General features: G+C 45.6%; 1 protein-coding gene across 4 annotated transcripts in view; it reads left to right on the plus strand.

Annotated features, from left to right (window-relative positions):
- The first annotated feature begins 1,461 nt into the window (after nt 1-1,461).
- LOC137621449 (uncharacterized) overlaps nt 1,462-23,986 on the plus strand; it is a 107,513-nt gene continuing 84,988 nt past the window's right edge. For all 4 annotated transcript variants that reach the window (XM_068351757.1, XM_068351756.1, XM_068351758.1 and 1 more), the window contains exon 1: nt 1,462-1,730. In XM_068351757.1, coding sequence (XP_068207858.1) covers nt 1,623-1,730 — 108 coding nt within the window. In that variant the 5' untranslated portion in view covers nt 1,462-1,622. The remainder of the gene's footprint in view (nt 1,731-23,986) is intronic.

Genomic DNA, 23,986 nt, shown 5'->3' on the forward strand with positions numbered 1-23,986 from the left:
TAGTCGGTGATGAGGGCAAATACAATGGTTCAACGGTTGCTTCTTGGGCACCAGTCACGTAGGTGCATCTTGAGATGGGCCAGGTAACAGCAGGCATGGTGGTGTTATTGTTCTCAACAGTCTTGTGATGTTGTATAGCTTGGATTCATAAATAAAAAGAAACATTGCCCGCTTACCTACATTATATATTCCAATATCATACAATGTCTAAAGTTATCTAAAACAGATAGGGATTATTGTAAGAATATCATTGCATAAAGAATCATAATCCTTTATAATCATTATAAAATTTTAAACTGCTGTCATTCTATAATTATTTTTCACATAAAGATCTCTCTCTCTCTCTCTCTCTCTCTCTCTCTCTCTCTCTCTCTCTCTCTCTCTCTCTCTCTCTCTCTCTCTCTCTCTCTCTCTCTCTGTGCAGCGTATCCTACCCGAGTAGTTTAATCTACGATAACACTAGGATTGCCAGAGGAGGATCTCTGAAGGTTAAAATGCGACAAGATATAAGATAGGGGACACATGAATTTTGGAGTTTTATATCAGTGTTAAAGTCAATTCTTTAGCAAATATGTGGATTTTATCTCTGGCACTGTGCTGTATAAACTAACAGGTGTACGATTTTCTGGGTACACTTCCAAGTATTACGCACATTTTTATCGATTCCAAGTTACCAATTTCAAGTAGCCTGCCTACCTTTTTATTCACATATCTACGCATTTACAACACAGTTTATAGAGCATAGATAGAAACACCTATCAAATTTGATTTGTTTTTAATTTTGTGAATAATTTTGAAAACCATATCGTCGTACTTCATACAACTTTGCCACAAGAGTTACAATGATCTGTATTGGTCTGAGTGTACACCAAAAAGGGGAAAATGCAGTGCTAGCATTTTAGCATTTGCAGTGAAGTAGTATTTCCTTACTCTGGAAAAAAAAGTTTAAAGACAAATTTTTTTTTTTTTGTCTTTTTCCCCCTTGACTGACCTTCCTATTGAAATTTAAAATTCAGAATCTAACCGTCCTACATTTGCAGTATAAGCGCAAACGTCTCTATTCCAGTGCCAATCTACAATTAACGCGTATTTCCGCCGAACAGGTTTTAGGAATACCTATTATAATGTTTCTCAACCCATGGCTCCACAAGTAGCATATGTGAACATTTCTTTATAAAATTTAGTTATAAAGTAGCTACGTAGATAAAATAATTATATATATTTGCGAAGTGCTGTATCAAAGAGAAAACTTTAAACATTACAGTCCTTTCTAGTTTATGCAATATCAGTTTAGTGTTATGAGATATAGATTTCTCACATATTTCTCCGCTTATTTATTTAAATTGAATGGTAATATCCAAACTATGGCAGATAAGGTGTTCCCACAGAGTTAAGAAACATTATAAAATATGTCAAAGTTGCTAGGTGTCAAATTATACGCGGTAGACTACATGTCTCAATGCAGACGAAAAAGGTGTAATTGGATTCCCCGAGATCATTGTCTTAATTTGCCCGTCAAAGTTAATGTGACGTGAAATGAATTTCATACGGCTAATGGCGTTATTGGAAAGGTAGTTGAAACAGAGAAGAGGCTCAGCGGCAGCCTAAAAGGAGTCGTGATAATGGAGGAAGTGGATCTGAATGATCAGGCAGCAACTTCGCTGGCTAATTCTGAAATTGACCTCAGTGCAGAGGATGTTGCAGAGGAAGGACCCGATCCTAGGATACAGGTGCATTGAAGTGTCCTTTCATGTATGCTTAGAATTTACAATTTGATGAATGAAAGGTCTGTTTTCTCCTGTAATTCAGGATACAGGTACACTGACCTGTTATTGAGATGTCCCTTAATGTACTGTATGAGTAGAATTCCAAATTTGACGAATGAATGTTCTGTTTTATTCTTTAATTACCCTTTTTTGTATATATATATGATATTTTTGAAGGTATATGACACAAGGCCTTAATTGACCTAGAAGCATAGGCCTAATGACTAGCTCTAGGTTAGGCTTACAGTTTGAACACTTGCTTAACAATAGTATAAACCTTTTGGCAGGTTTTAAGTTATATTATTAAGATATAGACCAGAAATTATGTCTGTGCTGGTAATTAGCCTTAAATATATCTAGTTTGTCAATATTATGGTAAATTTATATTAAATTATTTAATATTACCACTTATCTTACAATCCCGTTTTCTATGGCGTAGGCGCCAATGTGTTCAAGTTGTGATGCAGGTAAATGCCGTAAAAAGCACCATACATGCAATAATTATCACATATGATATTGGCATCATAAGTTAATCGGTGTTTCAATTGGGGTATTGCTCTGCCAAAAGTAGGCGGAGCCTCATGAGAGCGCTATCTCGACGGGTAGCACTATCTCGGCTGCAACCTGGCATTGCTATGTTCAGGCTCATAATTTTACACCCTTTATCGAAGATCGCGATTTATGTGTTTGTCATGCAATATCCTCATTTGGCTAGCAACCCTTGCTGCATATTAACATCCTAGGATGACAACATATATAGTATACAGCTATTTGTGAGGTGTCGTATACTGTATGCTCACAGTGATGTTTTCAATTAGACTGATGGTCACATGCAATCATCGGAACAGTGTGCGGGCAGATATGATTTGCTTGTGATCTGAGCTAGGTCCCTGTGTGTATGATGGCCTTAAGGAGAATTTCATAACCTGAGGTACCTCACCTAATGTGGCCCAAATCGCCATGTCCTTACTTACAAGGGTAAGGGACGTATCTCCCTGCGATTCTCCCTCTCTTTAAGCTAACAATAATAAAGGTCAAAATTGCCTTTATGTAAAAGTGGAGCCTCCGGGAAAAGTTGCTTGAAAGAAACAATTTTTGATTTAAAAATAATTGAAAGGAAATTATATACTAAAGTTATATGTACATTGAAAATTTTTTTAGCATTTTTATTTTTCACATGTATTATTTTATTAATGTATAGATCTTACTTTTGAAGGTGACTGGTTTTTCAAATGGAATATTTTAATTCTTTCTAAACTGGATGTACAGATTGTAGGCTATAAAATTGTTTATCTTTTCATGTTTGAATGTCAATGATAAGAGAAGTTGTAGCAAATTTTTTCCAAAAATTTCATGCTTTGAGAAATTGGGCTTCAAAATTTATTTGTATTGATTGATTGAATAGACTTTAGTAAGTATATGTATAGGCTTTTATCAGTAATTTTCCTCACCACTGGGGATCATAAGGATGTAATCGTCATTTGTTCCTAAGCGAAATACAAACCATTGTCCTTATTATTATTATTAATATTATTATTATTATTATTATTATTATTATTACTTGCTAAGCTACAACCCTACTTGGAAAAGCAGAGTGCTATAAGACCAGGGGCTCCAACAGGGAAAATAGCCCAGTGAGGAAAGGAAAAAAGGAAAAATAAAAGTAACAATATTAAACGAAATATCTCCTATATAAACTATATAAACTTTTAACAAAACAAGAAGGAGAGAAATTAGATAGAATAGTGTGCCCGAGTGTACCCTCAAGCAAGACAGTGGAAGACCATGGTAAAGAGGCTATGGCACTACCCAAGACTAGAGAACAATGGTTTGATTTTGGAGTGTCCTTCTCCTAGAAGAGTTGCTTACCATGGCTAAAGAGTCTCTTCTACCCTTAGTAAGAGGAATGTTTTAAGTGTCAGATGGATGATTATTGAATTGTTTTAACAAGCAGGTAAGCAACAGAAAGGAACGAGGACAAGGATTCTCCACCCTCCTACCTGTCAAAATCTCTTCACTTATGTTTTAAGTTACATCGAGAACATATGTGATGTTGCTCCCTTAATTGAACTTTTCATCATGGTTTTTTTTTTTTTTTTTTTTTTTTCTCCAGGAAGTGAATGTTGATTGTTATACAGTACAGCAATGGGAAGCAAGACACTCGTACATGGGAGGATGGATGTTGTTTCTGGTTTTGTTAAACTGTCTGTACACACTCCCTCTGTGTTTCTTGCTAGGGCATGATTGTTCGTAATTAACCGCGATTGTAGGTCGTGGCCACCTATAGTGTCAGGCGTATGCATTGATTGGGAGAAAGAAATCGTTGCTTCTTCCTTCTGCTCATTGGGATGTGTCTGTTACCACCACTCCTGGGCCTACACCCCTGGCTTGGTTCCCAAGATGTATGCTTTAGGAGCAAGGAGCCCTTGGGGCTACGTTGGCAGGCTTTCAGGTTCTGGTGTTATGTAGGGTTCCCTTAGTGTTTGCCTCACCCCATCGAAAGTTGGAGGCTCTTATCCGCTTTTGTTACCACTGACGACGAATGTGCCCAATGGAAGGTTTTGTCCTCCTTGAGTCTTTCAGGTAGACTACCCATAGCAGTATCTCCCTTGGTGACACTAGTGGTGATGGGCGTGGTCAATATGGCCCTAGTGTTGGTTTCTCCTTTGATGTCTGCAGTGGTTCCCCTTCCCTGGGCGTAGGGCAGCCCAAGGGGCTGAAAGGACGTGTTGCCCCAGTGTTAGAGGGCTGTTCCCTGGTATCTTCCATGACCTGATCACCCCTTATCCCCCTTCCCCTGTGCCTAGACCCTGACCCTTGTACCTGGGTGTCTGCTGGTTCCGTTCCCCAATGAGTGTGCTACCCCTCCCTTGTGACAGTGTTCCCCAGTGTTGTGGTTCCTGTTGGAGCAACCCTTGTGGTTTTTCCCTTTGGTGGAGCATCATTATCCGAGTTTCTCAGACTTCGTCACCTCTGCCCGATGGGTGCGTTGTGTTGGAAAGATTAAGACGTGTGTGTGATCTTCTTTCTCCTCTGCTACTCTTCCTCGTCGTCCTCTTTGACTTCCAACTCTGTTCACACCTCTCGGAAAAAATTGTAGCGAAACGCTCCTTTTGACACCATCTTGCTCAGGGCGATTGGATGACACCCGAGTCTCTCCCAGCCCAGTGATTTGGCTACTTGTCTCTGATGCATGAGGCAGGGGCCATAGCTCTTGTGGTAAGCTATGACACAGCTCTATGCCTTGTAAGACTAGAGTCCCCAGCTACCCTGGTAGCCAAGCAGGACAGGTGTTACAGACCTATGTTTCAGGTCCCCATTGCACTGATGTATGGGGCCATGACTCGGTGTCACGGCTCTACACTGTAATCCCCAAGGCCAGGTCTTGGGTCCCCTAAGCCTCAGGTTCCTAGGTTGATTGGTGTCAGCCTTGTGTTTCAGCCTCAGGCCCCTTGTCACAGTGTCAAACTTTGACCCTCAGTTCTGGGGTCCCCGATTGATTGATTAGGAGTTATCTGGCATCCAGACATCTAAGGTCATTTATGCCGAGGGGGTCCCCAGCTAGCATGGTATCCAGATAGGACAGGTTTGTTCAATCAGCATTTGGGCGAAAGCAGTGACCCCATGTCATTGCCCCAAGCTTAAGGTCGGTGGCGCCGTGGCTCGCGTGTAGAGGGGACTCCATATCCCCCCCCCCCCCATTTGAGCCCAAGGTTGTGATCTCGTGTCACGGCCCTCAAGGGTTGTGGCCTCAGGTCCTCTGACTCCTTTTACGGCCCCTTGGGACCAATGCACAAAGCTGGGACTGTAGCCTGTGTCCCATCCCCCTGCCTTTTCTTCATGTGGTCATGGATGGTTTTCCTCAGCTATTTTGGTAACCAGGGGGAACAGGAATTTACAGCCCTATATACTTTGCTTCCAGGTTAATGAAGGAGCTTTGGCTTTCTCCATTTACTTTATTACCTGGATATTAGTGGACATTGGACATCATTCTAAGCTTTCATTGTGATTTCCTTGCAGTGAAAGACCAAGAGTTGGGGTGGAGGGAGCTTCTCCCCATGCATTAAACAATGTACTTTCCCTCCACCCCTTCCATCAGAGGGAAGAGTAAGAGTGCTCCTTCCGTGTCTGCTGTGTTCAGTGCCAGGGATCCTTTCTCTGCAGTTGTCGACCTTCCCATGCCATCTTTAGTCTTCAATTACATGGTCAGTGGACAAAATAATAGTATTCCTGGGGGGTACTGAATTACAGAAGCAACCTACTGTACCCTCTTCCCTGGCTTGATTATAGGGTACTGTACTTGTAATTCTTATGTTCCTAATTCACCGGCCTATGGACCGGTGCTAACGAATGCAGACAATCCCCAGTCAGAATATTCCTGGTGGACATCCATGCACACAGTTCCTGGGTACAACCCTTAGAAGGAGGCTACAGGGGATCCACTTTTAGGTGTGGCCTCGGTCATTGAGTAGCACTTTGGTGCCCCCTCAAGGGCCCAGGCCATCCCTGGTTCTGCCCTGGTCTCCCTATTCTCAAAGAAAAAAGCTCTCACTTATGAACTCATCAGTATGGGGTTCAGCAAAGGAAGGTTTCAGGCCTTTCTTAGGCCCTGACAGAACTGCCCACAACTTCCCGGGATGAACTGGTGCCTGTAGCTCTTTTGTGCTAGCCAAGGGTTGTGGTGGCCTATGTGGTAACGTCCCTGACTGGTGATTGCCAGACTGGGGTTCGAGTTCTGCTCAAACTTGTTAGTTCCTTTGATCGCATCAACCTCACCATCCTTGTAGACTAAGGATGGGGTGTTTGGGGGAGACTACAGGTCTATCTGCTGAATTATCCGCAGCCATTGCCTGGCCCTTCTTAGTCCTAGCTTGGGTGGAGAGGGGGTTTGGGCACTGATCATGTGTATGATCCGTCTCTTAGGGCATTGTCCAGCGTGATAGGGCAATGTCACTACTCTTTTGCCTATGCCATTCATGAGTGGCCTTTAAACCTGTTCCTTCCAAGTAGGTTACTTACTACCTTTTTCAGCCACTTGCCCCCTCCCTACTCCTTTTTCTGATAGGTTACTCATCTGTTCTTCCAACATTGCTGAGATCTTTGGCATTGCAGACAGAGGTAAGAGGGATGTTGGAGAGGAATGAGCTCAAAGTGGTTAGAGATGAATCTTTGTGGTTCAACAGTAGACTCTTCTTGGGGAAGAGTCAGCTGGGGCCTGGAGGTCAGTTATCAACCTCTCACCTTAGAATGAGTTTGTTGATTATATGAAGTTCTGGATGGAAACATTGTGATCAGTGCGGAGTTCCATCAGAGAGGAAAACTTCATGCCTTCAGTGCCTCTGAAGGATGAATACATTTAGTACCTGTGCCTCAGTCCATTTGAATTTACAGTGCCTCCCTTCTCCCCCTAAAGTAAGATGTACCAGTTCAGGACTCGGGGCTCTGAACTAGGTACGGTACTGCTACTCAGGTGTTCATTCAGATGTTCACCTTGGGATGTATCTCTTGGGTATCTGATACTGGCCTTCATCGTGTGGCAGTTGCTACAAGATCAAGTTTGACTCTCCGCTTTCGTCATGGTCAGGGATTGTGATGATCAAGGAAAATAGAATTTTCAATATTAAACTTACCCGATGATCATATAGCTGTCAGCTCTGCTGCCCGACAGAAAAAACCTACGGGCGGAATACGCCAGCGATCGCTATACAGGTGGGGGTGTACATCAACAGCGCCATCTGTCAAGTAGGTACTCAAGTACTCGATGTCAACATAGAACCAATTTTCTCTCTGTCGTGCCACTGGCAAGACCTACTAAATACGCCGTCCCTAACTGGATTTGTTTTCACAACGATTTGGTGAAGTACACTATTCCAGTTTTGAGCTTTCGCTATGCAGGGGTTTTTTCAATATTAATCTTACCCGATGATCATGTAGCTGTCAACTCCGTTGCCCGACAGAAATCTACGGTCGGGATACGCCAGCGATCGCTATCCAGGTGGGGGTGTACACAACAGCGCCATCTGTGAGTAGGTACTCAAGTACTTCTTGTCAACAAGAACTCAATTTTTCCTCTGTCGTGCCGCCGGCAAGACCTACTTGGATACGCTGTTGATTCTGGAGTTATTGTTCACGATTTGGTGATGTATTTGCTCTAGAGTTTAGCCTTCGCTATTCAGGAAGCTTTATCATTAGCTTAGCAAGCTTTTGGAATTAATTTGGATTAATTGTTAACGAACTTTGCTAGATTTTGGAATCCCCCCTTGACTACTTCTAAATTCAAGATGTCTGACCAGTCTCAAGTACCTAAGTACAGGCAGTGTAGCGTTAGGACTTGTGCTAGGCGTCTTCCGAAGGCCTCTATAGATCCTCACACCGTATGTTCCAATTGTAGGGGTAAATCCTGTCAATTGGAAGATCGATGTGGGGAATGTGCTGGGCTTTCGGAATTCGATTTTAACGAATTCCTTAGATATGCACGTAGGTTAGAGAAGGAGAGAAATAGGAGGAGTTCTTCTCGCTCTGTGGATTTTTCCTCTCCCCATGCCCCTCAACCTTTTCCTTCCCCTGTGGTGGTGACTCCCGAACCTGCTACGAGTGCTCAGCCTGCAATGGCGGATATGTTGCGTGCCATTCAGGCTCTCGGTGACAAAGTGGAGTCATTGGCTAATGACCGTAATCAGCTCTTGGCAGATGTCAGAGAGCTGAAAGCGAAGAGTGCAGTGGGAAGTGTTAGTGCTAGTGATGTGCAAAGTGTCAGTGTCAGTGTTGCGCATGAGGGTACATCTGTGCGTGCCAGTCGTCCTCCCAGTCCGGGACCTCTTGCAAGCTCCCAAGCCCAGGGGAGAAGCAATGTCGAAGGACCAAAGGGTTCGGCAGGCCTTGATCGGCGCACGGATGTATCCTCAGTGGTTGCGGACGTATCTGTTAAGGATCGTCCCATCCACATACAGACGAATGAGCCCTTACATTCCTCGTCTGTGGAAGAAGTTTCCAGGAGGAAACGGTGGACCAAGGTCTCACGACCGCTCAAACGTAAGGTCCCTTCCGAGCGAGTCCAACGGCCCAGGTGTAGCCACTGGGTCAGTTCGGACTCGCCGCAGTCATCTGATGACTGCACACCTCCCAAGAGAGGTAGAGTGGTCCCTCAACAGGCTACTGCTCCGTCTGTTGTTGCTCCAACCACAGTAGACCCTAAGTGGTCCATGCTGCAGACTATGCAGTCTCAGCTTGCGGCATTCATGCAGGAGTATCATGCTGAAAAGGTTAACACTGCTCCTGTTAACCTACAACCCGCCGAGGTTGTGCGCTCAGCAGATACTGCGGCTGCCTGCTCCCACACTCCACCTGTGGGAGCTCCACCACCGATGCGCAGTCCTCCCTGCCAGACGCATGTTCTTGCTGCACCATCTGCTAACATGCGTGAGCTACCGCATCAGGAGCTGCCGGGTTCCAGCACTATGCGGCATTCTCCGCAGCCCATGCAGCATGCTCTGCATACCTTACAGCATGCTCCGCATACCATGCAGCATGAGCCGCATACCTTACAGCATGCTCTGCATACCATACCGCATGCTCCTCAACCCACCGCAGCCCCTCCCACACACCGGCCCTTTGCTTTTGTTGTTGCCAGCTCGCAGACCGACCAGCAGCGGCATGATGTTGGATCCGCAGGTACGCATGCACCCGTACTGCCGGATTCAGCCGTTCAGCTTTCTGCTCTACCTTTGCCACTTACAACTCAGCTTTCGGATGATGGTGTATCGGATGACGAAGCTGCACATCTGGATGAACCTCACTCTGATTTTGAAGGGCCCAAGTCTACGCCTCCCTCCTTAGACTTTCGTAAAGTCCTTGCCTTGTTCAGGGACTTGTATCCTGAGCAGTTTGTGTCTGCAACCCCTCGTTCTCCTCCCTCCGAGTTTGCTCTGGGCATGCAGTCTGCTGCGCCTGCCTTCACCAAGCTTGTTCTCGCCAGTTCATCTAAGAGAGCTTTGAGGGTTATGGGAGAGTGGTTGCATTCCAAAAAACAACTGGGAAAGACTTCTTTCGTCTTTCCACCTACCAAGCTTGCTTCTAAGTCGAGCGTCTGGTATGCCACGGGAGAGGAACCCGGCTTGGGAGTTCCTGCCTCTGCCTAGGGCGACTTCTCAAGTCTGGTTGACTCTCCCCGCAGGTTGGCTATGAGACGTTCGAAGATCTGCTGGTCCTTTTCCGATTTAGATCATCTGTTGAAGGGAGTCTTTCGTGCCTTCGAGATATTCAACTTCCTCGATTGGTGTTTGGGAGCCTTAAGCAGGAAGACTTCCCCTTCAGATAAGGACTCGGCCATGCTGATCATGTCTAGCATGGACAAAGCAATTCGGGATGGGTCTGGTGAACTTGCGGCTTCGTATGTGTCAGGAGTCCTTAAGAAGAGAGAACATCTTTGCTCCTTCTTATCGGCTGGTATCACTCCTTGCCAGAAGTCAGAGTTGTTGTTTGCTCCTCTCTCCAAGTGTCTGTTTCCGAAGGAGCTGATTAAGGGGATGGCTGCCTCGCTTATCCAGAAGGATACTCATGATCTTATGGCATCTTCTGCACGTAAGGCTAAAACCTTACCTTCCGTGCCTAGACCCTTCTGCCCTGCAGCAGTTGACACTCCTGCATCTAGGTTCATCCCGCCCTTTCGTGGCAGAGCCTCCAGCAGAGGAGGTACCCGTGCAGACAGTCACCGTGGCAAGTCCAAGAAGGGTTCCAAGTCCGCAAAAGGCAAGTTCTGACTGCCTTACTCTCCAGACAGCAGTAGGGGCCAGACTCAAGACCTTCTGGCAAGCTTGGGAGAGCAGAGGTGCAGACGCTCAGTCTGTGAAGTGGCTAAGGGAGGGATACAGAATTCCGTTCTGCCGCAGTCCCCCTCTAGCTACGTCTCCCATCAACCTCTCTCCCAACTACAAGGAGAAGGACAAGAGGCTAGCGTTGCAACAAGAGGTGTCGCTCTTGCTACAAAAGGAAGTGGTGGTCATAGTCCGGGATCATCAATCCCCGGGCTTTTACAACCGTCTCTTCCTGGTAGCCAAGAAGACAGGAGGTTGGAGACCGGTGCTGGACGTCAGTGCTCTCAATGCTTTTGTCACCAAGCAGACGTTCACGATGGAGACGACGAAGTCGGTCCTAGCAGCGGTCAGGCAGGAGGACTGGATGGTCTCGTTAGACCTGAAAGACGCGTACTTTCACGTCCCCATCCATCCAGACTCCCAACCTTTCCTAAGGTTCGTCTTTGGAAAGGTTGTGTACCAGTTCCAAGCCCTGTGCTTTGGCCTAAGCACGGCACCTCTTGTGTTTACCAGACTGATGAGGAATATTGCGAAATTCCTTCACTTGGCAGACATCAGAGCCTCCCTCTATTTAGACGACTGGCTTTTAAGAGCTCCAACAAGTCGTCGCTGTCTGGAGAATCTCAGATGGACTATGGATCTGACCAAGGAACTGGGCCTCCTGGTCAATATAGAGAAGTCCCAGCTCGTCCCATCCCAGACCATTGTCTACCTGGGTATGGAGATTCAGAGTCGAGCTTTTCGGGCTTTTCCGTCGGCCCCAAGGATCAATCAAGCCCTAGAATGCATCCAGAGCATGCTGAGAAGGAACCGATGCTCAGTCAGGCAGTGGATGAGTCTAACAGGGACACTTTCATCGCTGGCCCTGTTCATCGAGTTAGGGAGACTCCACCTCCGCCCCCTTCAGTATCATCTAGCTGCTCACTGGATAAAGGACATGACGCTAGAGACGGTCTCAGTTCCTGTTTCCGAAGAGATGAGGTCTACTCTAACGTGGTGGAAGAACAGCATTCTTCTCAAGGAAGGTCTACCATTGGCTGTTCAGACCCCCGACCACCGTCTCTTCTCGGACGCATCGGACACGGGCTGGGGTGCGACACTGGACGGACAGGAATGCTCGGGCACATGGAATCAGGAGCAAAGGACACTTCACATCAATTGCAAGGAGTTGTTGGCGGTTCATCTGGCCTTGATAAACTTCAAGTCCCTCCAGCTAAACAAGGTGGTGGAGGTGAACTCTGACAACACCACAGCCTTGGCTTACATCTCCAAGCAGGGAGGGACTCATTCGAGGAAGTTGTTCGAGATCGCAAGGGACCTCCTCATTTGGTCAAAAGATCGAAAGCTTACGCTGGTAACGAGGTTCATTCAGGGCGATATGAATGTCATGGCAGATCGCCTCAGCCGGAAGGGTCAGGTCATCCCCACAGAGTGGACCCTTCACAAGAATGTTTGCAGCAGACTATGGGCCCTGTGGGGTCAGCCAACCATAGATCTATTCGCTACCTCGATGACCAAGAGGCTCCCGATGTATTGTTCTCCGATTCCAGACCCAGCAGCAGTTCACGTGGATGCCTTTCTGCTGGATTGGTCCCATCTCGACCTGTATGCGTTCCCGCCGTTCAAGATTGTCAACAGGGTACTTCAGAAGTTCGCCTCTCACAAAGGGACACGGCTGACGTTGGTTGCTCCCCTCTGGCCTGCGAGAGAATGGTTCACCGAGGTACTGCAATGGCTAGTCGACGTTCCCAGGACTCTTCCTCTAAGAGTGGACCTTCTGCGTCAACCTCACGTAAAGAAGGTACACCCAAACCTCCACGCTCTTCGTCTGACTGCCTTCAGACTATCGAAAGACTCTCAAGAGCTAGAGGCTTTTCGAAGGAGGCAGCCAGAGCAAGGAGGACATCCACTCTCAGAGTCTATCAGTCTAAATGGGAAGTCTTCCGAAGCTGGTGCAAGGCCAATGCAGTTTCCTCAACCAGTACCACTGTAACCCAGATTGCTGACTTCCTGTTACATCTAAGGAACGTAAGATCCCTATCAGCTCCTACGATCAAGGGTTACAGAAGTATGTTGGCAGCGGTATTCCGCCACAGAGGCTTGGATCTTTCCACCAACAAAGATCTACAGGACCTCCTTAGGTCTTTTGAGACCTCAAAGGAACGTCGGTTGTCCACTCCAGGCTGGAATCTAGACGTGGTTTTAAGGTTCCTAATGTCATCGAGATTTGAACCGCTCCAATCAGCCTCTTTTAAGGACCTCACATTAAAAACTTTTCCTCGTGTGCTTAGCAACAGCTAAAAGAGTAAGTGAGATCCACGCCTTCAGCAGGAACATAGGTTTCACATCTGAAACGGCTACATGTTCCTTGCAGCTCGGTTTTTTGGCTAAAAACGAGCTTCCTTCCCGTCCTTGGCCTAAGTCGTTCGAGATCCCAAGCCTGTCCAACTTGGTGGGGAACGAACTAGAGAGAGTACTTTGCCCAGTTAGAGCTCTTAGGTACTATTTAAGAAGGTCAAAGCCATTACGAGGACAATCAGAAGCTTTATGGTGTGCTATCAAGAAGCCTTCTCTACCGATGTCTAAGAACGCAGTTTCTTACTACATCAGGCTTCTGATTAGAGAAGCACATTCTCATCTGAAGGAAGAAGACCTTGCTTTGCTGAAGGTAAGGACACATGAAGTGAGAGCTGTTGCTACTTCAGTGGCCTTCAAACAGAACCGTTCTCTGCAGAGTGTTATGGATGCAACCTATTGGAGAAGCAAGTCAGTGTTCGCATCATTCTATCTCAAAGATGTCCAGTCTCTTTACGAGAACTGCTACACCCTGGGACCATTCGTAGCAGCGAGTGCAGTAGTAGGTGAGGGCTCAGCCACTACATTCCCATAATCCCATAACCTTTTTAACCTTTCTCTTGAATACTTTTTATTGTTGTTCTTTTGGTTGTACGGTCGGCTAAGAAGCCTTCCGCATCCTGGTTGATTTGGCGGGTGGTCAAATTCTTTCTTGAGACGCGCCTAGGTTAGAGGTTGTGATGAGGTCCTTTAGTATGGGTTGCAGCCCTTTATACTTCAGCACCTAGGAGTCGTTCAGCATACTAAGAGGACCGCTAGGCTCAGTAAGGAAGACGTACTTAAAAAAGGCAGAGTAATAGTTCAAGTCGACTTCCTTACCAGGTACTTATTTATTTTATGTTTGTTATTTTGAATAACTTATAAAATGAAATACGGGATACTTAGCTTCTTTGTTAACATGTATGCTGGTCTCCACCCACCACCCTGGGTGTGAATCAGCTACATGATCATCGGGTAAGATTAATATTGAAAAATGTTATTTTCATTAGTAAAATAAATTTTTGAATATACTTACCCGATGATCATGAATTAAAGAACCCGCCCTTCCTCCCCATAGAGAACCAGTGGACCGAGGAGAAAATTGAGTTCTTGTTGACAAGAAGTACTTGAGTACCTACTCACAGATGGCGCTGTTGTGTACACCCCCACCTGGATAGCGATCGCTGGCGTATCCCGACCGTAGATTTCTGTCGGGCAACGGAGTTGACAGCTACATGATCATCGGGTAAGTATATTCAAAGATTTATTTTACTAATGAAAATAACATTTTTCTTCATTTCAAAACTTGAACTCGTTTTGGATAGATTTAATTATGGTGACGAAGAGAGTATGGACTCTCTTTCACTTTTAAATGGCCGACCCTTCCCTTAGACGGAAGTGTGTTTAGGTTTTTGGTAATTTTGCTTAACACGTTATAGTTTTATTTATTTTATATCTCTCCGCCTTTATAGGCCTCTTCGATTAACTTTCCATTTATTATAAACTTATAAAAAATAAATTTTTATGTTTGTTTATATGCGACCTTTCCTAATAGTAGGCGGTCCTAACTTGGAACCGAAGTTAATTAACATTGAGCCCGTTATATCGTATTTAACCTTTAAAGAATTTAATACTTTTTTAATTTTAATGTTTTATGAAAGAATTTCTTTGATAGTCTCGTACTGTTTTCAAAGATGAACTAACGTTTAGTTTTTTAGTCTACGCAGTTGTTGACGTTCAGAACGTTCAACATGCGCTCTATCGTTACGATAGAGAGAGAGTGTATCACGGTTTCACTTTGCAGTAAGAGTAAACCGATTCTAGCGTTTCGTTCATTCTTTCTTAGCTTAAATGGTTTAAATTCTAAATTAAAGGAACTTTTTATTTGGAAAACCTTTCAGTTTTTTCCTTTAGCAAATAACATGTTTTAACGATATATAATTGGGCTCTTCTCTCAGGTGCGAAATCAAGAGAGAAGAGAGAGAGAGATAAAGACGGAGGGAGAGAGAGGAGAATAAACGTTTCGTTCAAGCGGGTAACGTTGTTCTCGTTTTTTACTCTCCTCCCTAGTCTCTGTAGGGGAAGAAGGTAAAACGTTTCTAGGGTTTTATTCTTGTTCCCAGGCTTTGTGCGGTGAGAGATTGTAAACGTAGTTTATTTGATCTAGTGTTTAGTCTCTTTTCCAGCCACTGAATTCTTTATCTTTATTTATGTTTTTCTGTTGCATTGTAAGACTGTTTTCGCAATTACTACCTTTTAATGAAGGATAGGATTGCGTGTTTCAGGTAGAAATCAGTTAAAGTTTCGATTTCAGTGAAATAAGTGCAAAACAGAAAATCAAAAGTGATAAAGTGATATGCGCAAAGTGTTACAGTGTTGCGTCCGAGGGTTCGTCTGTTCGTGCCAGTCGTTCACCTAGTCCGGGACCTCTTACAAGCTCCCAAGCCCAGGGGAGAAGTAATGTCGAACGACTTATGGGTTCCACAGGCCTTGATCAACGAACAGACGTTTTTCCCTCCGTGGTTTCGGGCGTATCTACCCAAGATCGCCCCACCCACACAAAGACGAGAGAGCCCATTTATTCCTCGTCTGCGGAAGAGGTTTCTCGTAAGAAACCATGGACCACATCTTGCAGCTTTTTAAGTGCAAGTCGGTCCCTTCCGCGCAAGTCCAACGGCCTAGGTGTAGCCACTGGGTCAGTTCGGACTCGCTGCAGTCATCCGACGACTGCACACCTCCCAAGAGAGGCAAGGTGGTACCGCAACAGGCAGTAACTCCGTCTGTTGCCGCACCAGCTGTTTTAGACCCTCATTCACAACGGACAGTAGCTCCGTCTGTTGCTGTTTTTGTAGACCCTAAGTGGTCTTTACTGCAGTCTTTGCAGACTCAGTTAGCTGCGGTTATGCAGGAGTTTCGTGCGGAGAAGGTTGACACTGCTCCCGTTAGCCTACAACCTGCCACGGTTGTGCGCCCAGCTCACGCTGAGGCTGCCTGCTCCCTCACTCCGGCTGCGGAGAGCTCCACCTCCGATGCGCAATCGACCCTGCCAGGCGCATGTTAACGTTAGCCGACGTGCGGCACCCTCCGTTAACATGCGTGAGCTACCGCATCAGCAGTGGGAAGGTGGAGTCAAGCTGCCGTGTTTTGACGCGATGCGTTAGTTTCCGCAACCCACGGCAGTCCCCACCACGCACCACCACTCCGCTTTGGTTGTTGCCTGCTCCCACACTCCGACTGCGGAGAAGGTTGACGATGCACCCGTTTGCCTACAACCTGCCACGGTTGTGCGCCCAGCATGGCTGCCTGCTCCCACACTCTTGTTGTGAGAGCTCCTCCACCCATGCGGAGTCGACCCTGCCAGACGCATGCTGACTCCCACAGACACACGGAGCACTCCGTTGCCGTGCGTGAGCTACCACAAGCTGCCGTGTTTTGACACGGTGTGTCAGCCTCCGCAACCCACTGTGGTTACCGCCACTCGCCCGCAGCAGACTAGTCAGTCAGGAGTTGAGGCTTCCCCACACAGCTTTGGTTGTTGCCAGCTCACAGACTGTCAAGCAGTTACATGACGTTGCCTTCTGGTCTGCTACTAATGCACCAGTGCTGTATGTCCTCACGCCCTGTTGTGGTTGACAGTTCAGTTTTTGACAGTTCACAGACTATCAAGCAGTTACATAACGTTGCCTTCTGGTCTGCTGCTTATGCACCAGTGAGAACCTCACTGAGATAACCTAGCTTTTCTCGGACATGGTTCCTGTAGATGAGAAAGTGCTGTTCTCCCTCCTACTGATATTCCTTTGAGGACTCTGTCATTTGGAGAGGAGCCTTAAGCTGCTTAGCCTCCTATGGACTTTAATTAAAGCATAACAAGGCTTCCAGGGATGGTAAATGGTTCCGCTTCAGTCGCTAACCCCGTCTGTTGCCACACCTGCTCCCATAGACCCTAATGGGCTTTGTTGCAAGACATGCAGTCCAAGCTTGTGTCCTTGATAGAGGATTTTTTACGGAGAAGAACCTTCTGGCCAACAACCTTCCTACCGGTTGGTTGTGCGCCCTGTTGACGCTGAGGTATCCTACTCGCGTCCGCCAGTTGAGGTGGTTCCTCCACCGATGCGACCCAGTGTGGGTTGCCAGTCGCACGTTGACGTTAAGCGACTCTCGGAGGTGGTTGTTGACGTTCAGTGTGTCACTAGGAAGACGTTCAACAACCAGCAGAGGTGACTTGTTGTGACACAGTGCGGCAACCTCAGCAACCCGGTAGGGGGTTGACTGCACAACCCAGACAGTCTAGACAGTTTCGGGTTGACGCTGTACTTCCTCACATCCCCATGGTTGACAGTTCACAGACTGTGCAGCAGTACCATGATATTGTGTCCGGCTCCGTCACGCATCCACCAGTGCGACCGGATTCAGCAAGTCAGACGTTGCCCACTCCGTTGCCGTTTCCTCATCAGTTTTGGATGAGGAACCCTCTGATGAGGACATTGCTGAACAAGACGATCAACCCCCAGCCCTGCTATCCATCCAGAAGATGCTGTAGAAGGAACGCTGCCCTGTCAGGCTGTGGATGAGTCTGGTTAGGACACTCATCCGTGGTTCATTTTGTGTCACTTGGAAGACTACACCTCCGTCCTCTTCTGTATCATCTAGCTTTTCACTGGAAAAGGACAAGACGCTAGAAGCGGTCTCGATCCCGGTTTCCGGAAAGATAAAGTCTGGTCTGACTTGGTGAAAGGACTTTATCAACCTTTGAAAGGGTCTTCCCCTGACTGTTCAGACTCCCAACCACGTTCTCTTCTCGGACGCATCGGACGTAGGCTGGGGTGCGACATTAGGCGGTAGGGAATGCTCGGGATTATGGAACTCGAGTCAAAGGACAATGCATTTCAACTGCAAGAAGCTACTGGCAGTACGTCTGACCTGGAAAAGCTTCAGGTCTCTCCTTCAAGGCAAAGTGGTGGAGGTGAACACGGACAACACCCTGCTTTGACGTACATCTCCAAGCAAGGAGGGACCTACTCTCTGACATGGTACGAGTTCGCAAGAGACCTCCTCACCTGTTCAACAGGTCTAGACTTTTCACTAGTAACGAGGTTCATCCAAGGCAACTTGAATGTCATAGCAGATTGTCTCAGTAGGAAGGGACAAATAATTCCAACAGATTGGACCCTCCACAAGGATGTATGCAAGAGACTTTGGGCCACCTGGGGCCAGCCAACCATAGGTCTCTTTGCAACCTCGATGACCAAGAGGCTCCCAATACTTTGCTCACCTATCCCGGACCCAGCAGTAGTTCATATAGATGCCTTTCTACTAGATTGGTCACATCTAGATCTATATGCATTCCCTCCGTTCTAGATTGTCAACAAGGTACTGCAGAAGTTCGCCTCTCACGAAGGGACAAAGTTGACGCTAGTTGCTTCCCTCTGGCCCGCGAGAGAATAACTCACCGAGGTACTTCGATGGCTAGTAGACGTTCCCAGAACACTTCCCCTAAGGGTGGACCTGCTACGTCTGCCACGCGTAAAGAAGGTACTCCAAGGCCTCCACGCTCTTCGTCTGACTGCCTTCAGACTATCGAAAGACTCTCGACAACTAGAGGTTTTTCGAAGGAGGCAACCAGAGCGATTGCTAGAGCAAGGAGAACATCCACCCTTAGAGTCTACCAATCGAAGTGGGAAATCTTCCGAAACTGGTGCAAGTCAGTATCCGTATCCTCGACCAGTACCTCTGTAACTCAAATAGCTGACTTCCTCTTATATCTGAGGAAAGAACGATCTCTTTCAGCTCCCACTATCAAGGGTTACAGAAGCATGTTGGCATCAGTCTTCCGTCACAGAGGCTTAGATCTTTCCAACAATAAAGATCTACAGGACCTCCTTAAGTCTTTTGAGACCACGAAGGAGCGTCGTTTGGTTACACCTGGTTGGAATTTAGACGTGGTTCTAAGATTCCTTATGTCAGACAGGTTCGAACCACTTCAATCAGCCTCCCTGAAAGATCTCACCTTTAAGACTCTTTTCCTGATATGCTTAACCACAGCTAAAAGAGTCAGTGAGATTCATGCCTTCAGCAAGAACATCGGATTCTCATCCGAAACGGCTACATGTTCTACAACTTGGTTTTCTAGCCAAACACGAGCTGCCTTCTTGGCCTTGACCAATATCGTTCGATATTCCAAACTTATCGTATGGTTGGAAATGAACTAGAAAGAGTCTTATGTCCTGTAAGAGCTCTTAAGTTCTATTTTAAAAACCTTTACGAGGCCCGTCTGAAGCTTTATGGTGTTCAGTTAAGAATCCATCTTTGCCTATGTCAGAGAATTCTTTATCCTATTTTATCAGACTGTTAATACGAGAAGCTCATTCCCTTCTGAATGAGGAAGACCAAGCTTGGCTGAAGGTAAGGACACACGAAGTTAAAGCTGTTGCAACTTCCGTGGTCTTTAAACAAAATAGATCTCTGCAAAGTATATTCGACGCAACCTATTGGAAAAGCAAATCAGTGTTCGCGTCTTTTATCTTAAGAATGTCCAGTCTCTTTACGAGAACTGCTACACTCTGGGACCATTCGTAGCAACGAGTGCAGTAGTGGTGGGGGCTCCACCACTACAATTCCCTAATTCCAGAACCTTTTTAATCTTTCTCTTGAAATATTTTTGGGTTGTCTGCAAGGCTAAGAAGCCTTTCGCATCCTACTTGATTTGGCGGGTGGTCAAAGTCATTTCTTGAGAAGCGCCTAGATTAGAGGTTTTGAGGAGGACCTTTAGTATGGGTTGCAACCCTTCATACTTCAGCTCCTAGGAGTCGCTCAGCATCCTATGAGGATCGCGAGGCTCAGTAAGGAAGACGTACTTAAAAAGGCAGAGTAATTGTTCAAGTCGTCTTCCTTACCAGGTACTTATTTATTTTATGCTTGTTATTTTGAATAACTTCTAAAATGAAATACGGAATACTTAGCTCATATAATGTCAACATGTAATGCTGGTCTCTACCCACCCCCCTGGGTGTGAATCAGCTATATGATCATCGGGTAAGTTTAATATTGAAAAATGTTATTTTCCTTAGTAAAATAAATTTTTGAATATACTTACCCGATGATCATAAATTAAAGGACCCACCCTTCCTCCCCAATAGAGACCCAGTGGACAGAGGAGAAAATTGGTTCTATGTTGACATCGAGTACTTGAGTACGGTACCTACTTGACAGATGGCGCTGTTGATGTACACCCCCACCTGTATAGCGATCGCTGGCGTATTCCGCCCGTAGGTTTTTTCTGTCGGTCAGCAGAGCTGACAGCTATATGATCATCGGGTAAGTATATTCAAAAATTTATTTTACTAAGGAAAATAACATTTTTTTACCCAAACTGAGGTTGAGGCATTTTGAGATTCTGGTAAACATGACAGCGGTGAGAGTCGGTCAGTTCAACAATCTCATCAGCAAGCTCAAGGAGGTAGCCTATCTGTTCTGTCCAAAGAACTACCTCCTTGGTGCTGACAGAATCTTCTCGGCCCCCTTCCTCATTAGAGAAGCTCGTGCCTCAAGTAGGCGCCTTCGCCAGATATCTCCTCAGTACTGTTTGAAGAATCACTAGTCAGTCTCCAGGGAGCTCCATCCCTTCTCATGCCTGAAGAACAGAGATCATGGGTCAATCTTATACATTGCCTGAATGAGGAATTCCCCCCACAGGGGAGTCCCACTCGACTCTCCACCTCCTGACATGAAACTGGGCTGGGCTTCATTGAAAGATGGGAGGTTTGTCAGCCTGAATGATCTTGTTTTCTCAGGGGTATGGTTAGATGAAGAAGCATTACTCTTCTACTTCCTGAGGTTTTTAGCCTTTCAAGCGCTGCAACTACACTGCTACAGCTTACTTTTAACTGTGTGCTGATGAAGCTGATACCCATTGGGACTACATTCCACTCCGTAGAGTTGTCAGATTGGTGTTACTCTAAGGACATGAGTCATGGTATGACAATGAAACAATTTCCAATGATTTAGTAGATTTGAGAACAAAGCCATCAAAAGGATATTGGGAGTTAAATGGCAGGACAGGTTTAGAAATTAAACTATAAGCGAGATTACTTGAGTGCCATACATGGATGAGATCATGATGAGGGGTAGATAGAGATGGTTCTTCGCACTCCCCAAGAGAGATTAGTTCACCAAATGTTCAGCTGGGCTCCACAAGGGACTAGAAGAGTTGGAAGACCCAGTCCTACTTGGCTGAGGACTATGAAGCGCGAAGTAGGAGATGATGAATGGAGAGGTATTGAATTAAAAGCTCAAGATAGAGACGACTGGCGAAATCTAACTGAGGCCCTTTGCGTCAATAGGCGTAGGAGAAGATGATGATGAGAGTTTTCAGACAAATACATTCTGGGCAAGAGGAATGGAATAGCAGACGCACTTAGTCACCAAGATTATGGGGTTAAAGTTGTCCCTGTGTCCTGACATAATGGAGAGGCTTCTGGTCCTTTGGGTTCTCCATGATTGACCTGTTTGCCACATAGCTAAACAGGAAGCTCTCCATTTTTCCTTCCCCTGTCCAGTTCCATGGGCCATGTTTGAAGCTGCTTTCCAATACCCAGGGGATCACTAATATTGTTATGCATGCTCTCTATTCAAGCCTGTTCCATCCTCTAATCTACTGTGTGGCGATTATGCCGAGACTCAAGTTGACCTTGGGGGGTGCCAGGTGTCCTCATGCCGAAGGGTATCCCGTTCTACCAAGTCGAGATCCTGAGAGAACTCCCTTGGCCTACACTCTCCTATGATAGATGACGTAGAAGGGATTTTACTCTGGTTGGATCATCTTTAGAACAGATTGCAGATAGAGCTGTACACAAGATCAAAATCAACCAGAGGAATGTTCTACCAGATATGCTCAGTCACGAGTGGCACGGAGTAAGAGCAGTGACTTAACTTCAGTTCGGGCATTGTTATCGCTGGGCCTGTTTGCCTTGTAGTTGTTCTAGACCTTCCAGTACTCTGCTCTCCAGTTCTAGAACATCATCCTGTAGCCTGCTCTCTTGTTCCAGTGATGGCAATAGCATTCAGGTCACCTTCCAACTCGCCAGTTATCTCTATATACCATACCTTTTTTGCCTGCTTATCAAGTCTACTGATTATTCAATACAGTAGTCTGTGGATAATTTCAGTTTCAGATTACTTTCACAACTTCCAAGTGCCACACACCAGGTTGCATCCATATTTGCTAGTGCTCCTCTTCTAAGCACTGGTAGAAGTATCCTTCTTCTGGTAGTGGCATCATAGAAAGGATATCTCCCGGGCAGATCCTCACTGCAATGATTATGGTTCTCCTCATCATCCTTTTGTTGAGAAAGCTCCCCTCAGTCTCTGCAGTAAGAGGCTGTCACTCGGCCTTTAGCCATATCTCAGACTGAAGAGCTTGGAACTACTTCACTTTTGGAGGATTAGCCTGAACTCGGGAGTAATTTTGAATGGTCTTCCCTCTCCAGGAACTCAAGCCCCTTGGGGATATTGCTCGAGTCTTTAGGTCTTTCAAGTGGACCCTTCTGTACCCTTCACTGGGTATGAGATAGGATTTGACTCCTCGAGTACTCATCATCCTTAGAGTTGGTATACAATGGGTGTACCACATAACATTTAATATGTCACAAATCATTCTCAATGGAGAAAGGCCTTCTTCTCCCTTGTTTTGGAGTTTGTGTCTAAGAGCTAGCTTCTATCCCAGCACAACTCCAATCTCATATCCTTCTCCATATCTTCCTTACAAGTGGGGTACAGTATGACTCTTTCCTCTGTTCTGTGAGGATGCGACAGTATTTCTTAGAGACCTATGGTCTACTTAAGAAGCATTAAAGTCACTTTCCTGCACTGAAAAGGAAAAGGTGAAGATATCTGCTATAATACCTAGTGTTGCATCCTCTAACTCATGCAACTTCAGTTTTCTTAGCTAATGAGATTCCTGAAGTACCATCCCGGTTAGATCGCATGAAGTCAGATATATCAGATCTACCTTAACCTACAGGAAGAACCTGTCAAGGCTCCTAGTCGTAAAGATAGAAGTCTGGTACAACAGACAACTATAGCTCCCCACTCCCCACGCGAGTTTTCCCACATCAATGGATAACCTTATCCTTGGTTTTGTCAGTTGTAAACCTAGCTCCCCCTTGTGGCAAGAAGCGTTTTGTCCAAGATAGCATTTGCAACATAAGTGTAGAAGGACATGTAGAGTATCTGGTCATTCTCCTGTCCTTTTTACCCTCTTTGGGGTGGAGAAGTCACTCAGTTATATGGTGGATCGGATGCTAGATGCAGGCGAGCCTCATGACTGAGTAACTTTTCTTTACAGGCAAGTTTTGTATTGAAGTATCTCCCTCATCCTCCCAGATGAGTGGGAGGATGTATGAAATGTATACTGTACAACCTATTTCTCAATATCTCATAATGACCATACATTCAGACACCATACCCTTATGGATATGGGTTCTTCTATGACCATGTGTATCGGTCTCCTGGTAGGGACTTAGCCTAACACCTGTGACATCTTCATGCTCACGGTGTTAGGAGGTTGACATTTGTCACTTTTGTTCTTCTCCAAAATGCATTTACATTTCCTGGGTTAGTAAACCAGCCTGATTGGTTTTAGGGACTTCCTCCCTCCTAAAGATGAGTCCTAAATAAAGGTTAAAGGTTTGTATATAGTACTGTATTACATGTAGGAACAAATCTCAAATATTAAAAGTAATTTGTATTTTTCCTAACCATACAAACCCGAGACTTTTTTAAGCTACACTTTGCGCTTCAACCCCCCTGCAAGTCCTAGGCTAAAGTTAAAGTGAAGGTAATGATACCTGACTGTGGTTGGGCCTATCCACCAACTACTAATACTACTACTTTTAAAGTTTAAATAGTTGTTCTAGTTTTGCAAAAGTCGTACTCCTATTAAAGGTCTTAGGTTTGCATGGGTAGGAAAAATTTAAGTTACTTTTATGATTTGTGATATTTTAAATGGACAAAAGGTTTCTACACTGTATCGTGTCACAACAAATTAAAAAGAATTAAAAGTAATTTGCATTTTTC

This window comes from Palaemon carinicauda, chromosome 28 (genome assembly GCF_036898095.1).
Source record: "Palaemon carinicauda isolate YSFRI2023 chromosome 28, ASM3689809v2, whole genome shotgun sequence".
In the NCBI taxonomy this organism is placed as follows: domain Eukaryota; kingdom Metazoa; phylum Arthropoda; class Malacostraca; order Decapoda; family Palaemonidae; genus Palaemon; species Palaemon carinicauda.